Consider the following 8,393-nt stretch of genomic DNA (forward strand, 5'->3'; position numbering starts at 1 on the left):
CCCCCGACCCATGCACGAATTTCATGCACCGGGCCTCTGGTGTATTCATATTTTATAGTTACAGCTTTTAAAATCCCAGCTGTGTCCTTGAGCTGCTTCTTTATAATATTATCTAACTTTGCTTACATTCACCAAAATATGAGTTTCTTGAAGGCAAGGACTCCTCTCTGTCTGGTTGGCTCCTGCTGTGTTCCCAGTGTTAAGACAGTGCCTACAGTAGCTGCTCAGTAAATATTTATGGAATGAATAAAAGAGATTGTTGGGTCTGTTTGTTTGATGCTTGGCCTGGCGTTGGATGGAAGTGGGAAGAATATTATATTACTAAGTACTTATTTCTTTATAAAAGTAAAATTATTTTGACCCATAGCACTTGATGGATTAAAGAAGCCTAACCTTACTGCTAGTCAGTGTCCTTGTGACTACTCCACAACTAGATAACCCATAAGAGACAGAATTGGTTGAAATATCTGTATTACCAACTGCCTTCCTGTAAATTACTGGCTTTTTTTATTTCCATACTACTGTACTGGAACATCTTCATCAGGCTGGCCTTTTTCCCCCTACTTTCTATTTTGCTTTTTTTTGTTTTGTTTTGTTTCTGATGAGGTCATTTATTTGATTTTATTCATTCAATGGGTATTTATTGCGTAGTAGTTATGTACAAGTGCTGTGCTAGGCGTTGTGCAAGGTACACAAAAATAGATCCTGCGTAGGGAGCTGACAGTATAATCGGGGAGGTTAAATATGCATAGAAATGATTGTCATAAAAACTTAGTCCATGAATGCCACAGAGGAATGATACGGTACTTGATGATTACTTGTACTAGCCCTGTAAAGCCCTGATTTCTCAGTTAGTCACCCATTTCATCTGTATGTGAATGGTTTTAAAGTAAGAGAATGTTTTTGTTGGTGTGCAGTTTTATTTTATTTAGACTTTTTCAAATGGTTAAGGATATTGGAAGAAAGGAAGTTTCAAAGTTTCACACTAAGCACCTACGACTTTTCCTTTTGCTTCAGATGCTAATCCGAGTTGCACTGAGGTGGACTCATGTTCTTTGTTTCTTTATAGGGGAGTGAGTATTAACGTTCTCAGGCACGAAGCTGAGTTTTACGGAATCACTCCGTTGGGTATGTGTTCTGATGTTCCTACTTACGGTTTGACCCTTTGTGCACAAAACTGCCCCCAATACAGTGTGTCCTATGCCAGGTCCTAGTTTGGGATGGACTAGGTCAGTGTGGGTTTTCATGGCAAGAAGATGTTAGCAGCTGGTTTAACTTAGACCTGCTCCTGTTCCCCTGTCCTCTCACCGGAGAGCGTGGCAGCGGAGAGCTGCTTCTCTGGTGCGCGCATCTGACAGGTGTGTCTGGCGTTTTCAGTGAGAAGGCTCCTGCTGTGCGAAGAGCTGGAGCGCTCGTCCTGCGGCAGCGTCCTCTTCCACGGCTACCTGCCCCCACCAGGTACGGGCACTGTGCTCAGTCCTTCTATGTGCTTGTTCTCATGAAGCAGGTATATTTACACTCAGGTATGAATGGGGAGAAAGAAGACCTATTCTTTGATTCTTTCTTACCTATGCACCTACTAGGAATGGTGAGAACTTTAATTGTGATAGAAGTTAAGTCAGCACACGTTTAGGCAGGTACATGCCAGAGTGTGTTGGTACCGGCCAGCAGGCTTGTGAGCTAGGAGATCTCTGTGGCCACCACTCAGCTCTGCCATGCACACTGCAGAGAGGAGGGGACGTGACCGCTCTGTACAACTTCACTTACATAAACAGCCACCGGGGCCTGGGCCGGGGCCCTCCTGCCCACCCGATGCTAGATCACTGGCAGTCGGTCTGTTAGAGCCCAGGAGGTCTGCACAGGTGTGTCTGGTGCAAGACGGGCAGGTGTGCTGCACGTCACCTCCACCCACTTCAGGTAGAAGAGTTCTGCCTTCCCGTGGCCAGAGCAGGGTTCATCCAGTCGGGCTCCCCTGCCGAATAGAACGTCTGGGGCGGTTCAGCTCTAGAGCAGCTTGAATAGTGCATGGGACCTAAGACCTAGTCACTGCAGTGGAGACACTGGTGTGGACTGAATTAGTGATGGATTTCACTGCCCTAGAGCTGGTGGAAGTGGAGTGTAATATGATAAAGCTTAATCTCATTTCTGTACACTATCTGTTGAAAGTTTTATTTATTTTTTCATTTTTTTTATGGTGATTGGATTGTAATACATTGCTGTATTGGAAGATATATGTTAGCTATAATGAACTGCATGTTTTCATGTCTGGTATGTGAAATTTTAAATTGTTTCAGGTGAACTTAGAAATAAATGATCTTACTTCCTTTCGTAGGTATTCCTAGTCGCAAAATAAACAGCACAACTAGGTCCTCGGCCGATTCTAGGAGTGGACTGAACTCTGTGGAAGGTGAGGCTCGGGGAGGCGGTGCCCAGCCCGTCCTCTCTGCCTCTGGCGAGGAGCCTGCCAGGCTAGGTAAGCGTGATGACGCACATAGAGACCATACATATGCTGAGTTCTAGCTGATATTGAGGATTTATAAAGATGTACTTTTAGCCTCACCTCGCTTTTTAATTCAGACTTATCATTTATATATTAAACTGTAATTTAGCATGTAATTTTTGTATAAAAAGTATATAAGTTCTGTTTGCTCTAAGTCTGAAGTGCAGAGGTTGACAGACTTTATGTGAAGGGCCAGATAGTAAATATCTCAGGCTTCGTGGGCTACCGGGCTCTGTTGGAGCCGCAGCTCTGCCGTGGCGGCGTGGAGCAGCCACAGACGATGCGTAAACACGCGTGCACGGCTGTGCTCCAGCAAAACTGTCAGGACAGGCAGAGGACTGGGGCTGGGGGAGGCCTGTGCTGTAGATAAAATATTTCCTTTTCTAAATCGGCAGGATTTCCTGTGGACCCACGCAAGGTGCTGATCGTGGCTGGCCACCACAACTGGATCGTGGCTGCCTACGCCCACTTCGCTGTCTGCTACAGGTACCGTGCAGGTCCTCATGGCTGACGTTGCTTTTAATTTGGGGGTAGTTTCAGTGATGGTGATTTTATATGCGTAGATTGAAGAGCTGTTTCTTCCAGCCGTCAAATTTTCTCTATTTTCACTTCTGTATCTCAGTTAGATTTAGTTTGCTTTTATTTTCATAGCTAAGTTGGTCAGTACTGCTCGTGGCCTTATAGTTTTAGATCTTTCCCAAACAGTATGAAGTTACTCCTTGCTTGTTAGATATCTAGCTTCTGAGCCACTTAACTATTTTGGTAACCAACCCGGAGGGATTATGACCCCAGCCTCGTGATTTCCTGTCTTGCAGTGTTTCAGTCTCTTGTGCTTCGAGTAACGAGGAGTTAGTCATGACAAACACGCGGTTGGGAGGGAGGTGGTGACACAGGACAGGCGTGGGCAGAAGTGATGTCTTTTAATGTGTGCGGTGCGTGTGACTTTCAGAGGGAGTTTGGCTTTTACTAATTCTTTCTCAGAAAGTGAAAGGAGTGAGGAAGAATGTAGACCAGTGGATTTTATTTTTAATTGGAGAAAGGATGGGTTCTTAGTTCAAAATCACGATTGCAATGAGAAATGATGATGACAGAGAATGATATAGAAGCACAAAATGGTTGGGAAATAGTAGCTTAGACCAGCAGTCGCCAACCGGTGGTCCGTGAGGTCCGAAAGGTTGGCAACCGCTGGCTTAGACTATGATACCATTTAATCTAATTGCTGAAAAATCAAAGAAAATGTATTTTGTCACTATTATGTTTGAGAGGAAATAGCCACAATAGATTAAAAATATTTAGAATGTCTTCTACAGATGACGGATATATTTTAAAGAATCCTTGATGTATTTTTTTAAAATCTCAGTTTATGGTAGGTTTGCCATATGTGGTTAAAAAAAAAAGCCTTTTCTATCAGTAACTTCCACCTTTTATTTCATTGCAATAGAGGTTCAGTGGAAACTCCATTTTGAGAGCATTGTGTATATTTTTCATTTTAATTGAATAATATGGAAGTGATTTTGTAGATGATTTCCTTTGGGGATGACTTTTCTGGGAAGCAAGAATGATTAAAAAGAAAAAAATTGAATTTGGGGGAGTGTTATTTGAACGTGTTGGCACACAGATCTGACTTGAGCAGACCATTTCATTTGTGGAGTGGCATGTGCGTGTCTGTGTTGAGGGATTCCAGGATTGCTCCACGGGTGTGCCGAGTGCCATCTGCATTGCACAACAGCGCTACAGACGCCTGCCTGGCAGACGGACACGTGCTGTTGCGCAGTCAGTCCCTGAGTGACAGGTGGGAGGAGGGTGCAGCGGCATTTCCTGCTCTTTAATTTTGACCGTAACCTTTCTGTGCCTTCACGAGTGTCAGTGATGTCAGAGCCCAGGCAGAGAGTGACAGAGGGAAAGAACCGAGGGCCCCGTGGAGTTCTTAACTTACTCAGCACAGTGGCAATAAGTTTTCCAAAAGAAGAAACTCAAATTATTTTAAGAGGGTAATTTTTCCTGCAAGTTGTTTTCCCTCTGCTTCATATACCAACTAGAGGCCCAGTGCATGAAATTCGTGCACGGATGAGGTGTCCCTCAGCCCGGCCTGCATCCTCTCCAATCTGGGAGCCGGCCTGCCTGCCTGATTGCCCCTAACCGCTTCTGCCTGCCAGCCTGATCGCCCCCTAACCACTCCCCTGCCAGCCTGATTTACGCCTAACTGCTCCTCTGCCAGCCCGATTACCCACAACTGCCCTCCCTCGCCGAAACCCTCCTCCACTGGGACCTGTCTCCGCGCAAGGCATCTTGTGGTGACTTTGCATGCAAGGGCGCGAGGACCACCTAGGCTTTTATTGGTATAGATAAATTCAAACCTTAAAAGAAATGGAAGTGCACAGTGCACCCTGGATAGTCTCCACCTGGCTCACTCGTTTCCTAAGATGCTAGGCTTCACTCCTGCTTCTTTCTCACTGGGTTTAGAGCAGTTCCTTGCACTAATGCAGAGGAGTTCTCTAACTCGCCCCCTTGGAGCTTCACATCGCACTTGAGACTTGAGAGCTTTAGTCTTTGTGGGATTTACCTCTTGTATGTGGTGTGAGATTTAGGAATCTATGTTCTTCCCAGTGGGTAGGTACTTACGTTTTGATTGTTACAGAAATCATCCTTTCACTCTTAAACATGAACGCTTTTATTTTGCTACACACACACACAATCTAATTTTAGACTCTTATGATCTTTTTACATGTTGTCTCTTCCCAAACAATGTAGGTCAGTGTGTTATAATCTCCAAAACTCGTGGGCCTGGTTCCCTCATGTGTTTCTGTGAGACCTTCCGTGGAAGGTAGCCACACTCCTTGCATAGAATCCTGGCTGCCAGGTATTGGCTCACTGGAGCAGGAGGCAGGTGGGCGCCAGGATAGCAGCACTCACTCCATAGTATTTTATATTTTAAATTCTGCATTACTTCTGCGGAAAGGGATAGAGCAAATATGTCTTTCTTCTTTGTACTTAATTTTTTAACTTACAGACTAAAGTAAATTTACACATTGGATTAAGTTCTGTGGTTGTTATAATCGTTTTCAAATATGCTATCTTGATACTTCTACTCTTTTTTTTTTGACTTCCCCTTATTTTGTAATACCTTAATTTCTATAGAGAAAAAAGAACTTGGAGATATGAACCCCGAAGAAGACTAGATTGCATATACAGGGTGTCCCCCAAAAATATATACACACTTTAACAGCTGATAGCTCAGTTGATGTTTCTTTCTTTTCAGATTTAACCCATTGGAATTAATAATGGTATTCAAAGTGTGTATACATTTTTGGGGACACCCTGTAGTGTTATTTCTGTTCCTAATGATCACAACATCCCATCACTCACTTCGTTGCATCACTTCTGCCTCTCACTGAACAGTTAGTCCCTAAGAACATCAACATTTGATTTCTCAATGTGTGTCAGTTTTCAGAGTTTGTTAGATAATTGCTTCCATTTGTTTATCTTAACACATGAATCCCATCTGGTGGCTGAATAGGGTAATTACAGATCATTCAATGCTTGGGAAAATTTGATATATTTCTCTCTTGCTTTGAAGTTAATTAAGGCAATCTTAATTCCTGAAATTAATAAGAAGGATCATTTTTTTGTCTGAGTTATAGTTGTGTTATTTTAGCATACATTTAAAAAAATGTTTTTATTGATTTTAGAAAGAGGAAGGAGAGGGGTAGAGAGGGAGAACATCAATGATGATAGTGCATCATTGATCAGCTGCCTCCTGCACACCCCCTACTGGGGATCGAGCCCCCAACCCGGGCATGTGTCCTGACCAGGAATCAAACAGGTGACCTCCTGCCGGCCGGGCTAGCATCATTTTAAAACAAAAATGGAACTAGAGTGATTTCATTTGGGTCCTTCGGACCATTGTATCTAAGTGCCTGAGTTTGACCTTTGGACAAATGTGTTAGGTTGTACATAAAGGAACATTATTTTTTTCTTTGTTTTGTTTATTCCTTTTAGCTGAGGCAAAGAGAAGCTTTCTAGTTTAGTTTCATCTATTTAGTGTAATTTTGAAGATAGGTAGGTATTCTGTAGTTACAGTCAGGTCGCCCATTGCCACGATTGCACAACTGCGCAGGTTCTAGATGTGGGAAGGCTTGCCGTACAACCACATGGAGTACGTGTCTGAAAGACTTACGATGGGGGGAAGTTATTAAAAACTTACAGGTGTGTCATCAGAAATTAAATATTAAAGAAGACATTAAATATATCTTTGATCAACCACAAATCTGAATCCTGGTGAGCCTTTATGTACGGGGAATTAATAGGCCTCTTGTTCACTTAGAATGAAACCTTTCAAGTCCAGTTCTCAGAAGGGTTTCCAAGCCTCGGGTTTCCTGTGTTTGCTGGTGCCAAGGTGTTGGGGTGATGCTATACCGCATCGCTCCTTCTCCCAGGTGCCTGGGGGGACTGTCCTCTCACGTACGAGAAGCAATAGGTTGAGAGTGTGTGGTCTAAGTTACTAATAATAACTGAAAGGGGTAATAATGATCCTAAAATTCCGATTTTTGTTGGCCATACCTACCCAGAATTAATGATAGTAGCAATTTTTTGTGGAGAAAAATGGAAGGTTCAGCTTAAGTTGCTAATGCCTTTTTTTTTTTTTTTTTGAGGGCTTTCCTAAATTATTCTTGGCAGAAATATAGAACTCTAATCTCTTTTTAAGTGGTTTCAATTTTGTATGTATGTAAGTGTAAGACATTTCAGGACTACTTTCCTGGATTTTAGATGGTATACACCAGCAACGTTTTGTATTTAACATAAAGGCAGGGGGTGAGCTGTGAACAGTAGACTTTGTGGCACGTGCGCTGCACTGTCTGCTGAGTTACTGCTGAGTCACCTGTGCCCGTTCTCACTTGACAGAATCAAAGAGTCCTCGGGGTGGCAGCAGGTGTTCACAAGCCCGTATTTGGACTGGACAGTTGAACGAGTAGCTCTGAATGCGAAGGTGGTCGGAGGTCCCCATGGAGACAAAGACAAAATGGTCGCCGTGGCCTCGGAGAGTAGCATCATCCTGTGGAGCGTCCAGGATGGAGGAAGCGGAACGGAAATCGGTGGGAAAAGCTTTGTGTCTGCTGCATTTTGCTGGTATCTGTGATATTCTGAAGCTTAGCGGGATTGCCCGTAAATAGCAAAGCTAATTGGTGGTAACGGGACCGCTCAGTGGGAGAGAAATGATCTTTAAGGAGGGGAAAAAGTGATGTTTTAGTAGGAGGACAGTCTTTGCACCACTTTACTGCACCCGAAACCTCGCGCAGAAAAATTTAAGGACCAGTACAAGTCAGTGCCGCTGCTCTGAGGCCTGCCAAGCGCCTGCTGTTTACCCAGCATGCTCTGCACCCGCCGTGCAAATGTCAGCAGGTGCTCTAGCACAGAGCATGTCCACACCACGAGCTTGTGGCCAAACATTCACATCAAAGCTCTTCAGTGACCGGTCGTGCTGGTACCGAAGAATAGAAGCAGAGCACCCGGCCAGCCCCAGCCCTGTGCTCAGCTGTTCGCAGGAAAGCAGTGCAGGTCTGCAGACGCCATGTGGTCCCCGTGGAGTCTCTGACTCAGAGGCTCACTGCGTCTCTCTGTGGCCGTGCTGGGCTCCTGGCGGCCTCTTCGTCCGCTGAGCCGCCTGTCCAGTTGTTCCTTTCCCAGCAGGCGTGGGCATTCTGTAGCCAGTAGATGCCATCACGTGACCTGCGAGATGCTTCCTGCCTGTTTCACTTCCAGGATAAAAGTCCCGCAGACATTTCTGGCTTTTAAAGAGTTTTTCACGTTTATTTAAAAAAAAAAGGAGGAATACAAGAGATATATATATATATATATATATATGTATATGTGTATATAATTTATTTATTTTTTA

The 8,393-nt window shown here is 44.0% G+C and overlaps 1 protein-coding gene across 1 annotated transcript in view; it reads left to right on the forward strand.

The window, feature by feature from the left end:
- Nucleotides 1-8,393, forward strand: part of KCTD3 (potassium channel tetramerization domain containing 3) — a 30,614-nt gene that overhangs the window by 3,132 nt on the left and 19,089 nt on the right. Inside the window, exons 4-8 of the mRNA XM_014448451.2 lie at nucleotides 1,070-1,128; nucleotides 1,378-1,458; nucleotides 2,333-2,473; nucleotides 2,896-2,986; nucleotides 7,403-7,593. Coding sequence (XP_014303937.1) covers nucleotides 1,070-1,128; nucleotides 1,378-1,458; nucleotides 2,333-2,473; nucleotides 2,896-2,986; nucleotides 7,403-7,593 — 563 coding nt within the window. The remainder of the gene's footprint in view (nucleotides 1-1,069; nucleotides 1,129-1,377; nucleotides 1,459-2,332; nucleotides 2,474-2,895; nucleotides 2,987-7,402; nucleotides 7,594-8,393) is intronic.

The sequence above is a fragment of the Myotis lucifugus genome, unplaced genomic scaffold (assembly GCF_000147115.1).
Source record: "Myotis lucifugus unplaced genomic scaffold, Myoluc2.0 scaffold_835, whole genome shotgun sequence".
Lineage (NCBI taxonomy): Eukaryota > Metazoa > Chordata > Mammalia > Chiroptera > Vespertilionidae > Myotis > Myotis lucifugus.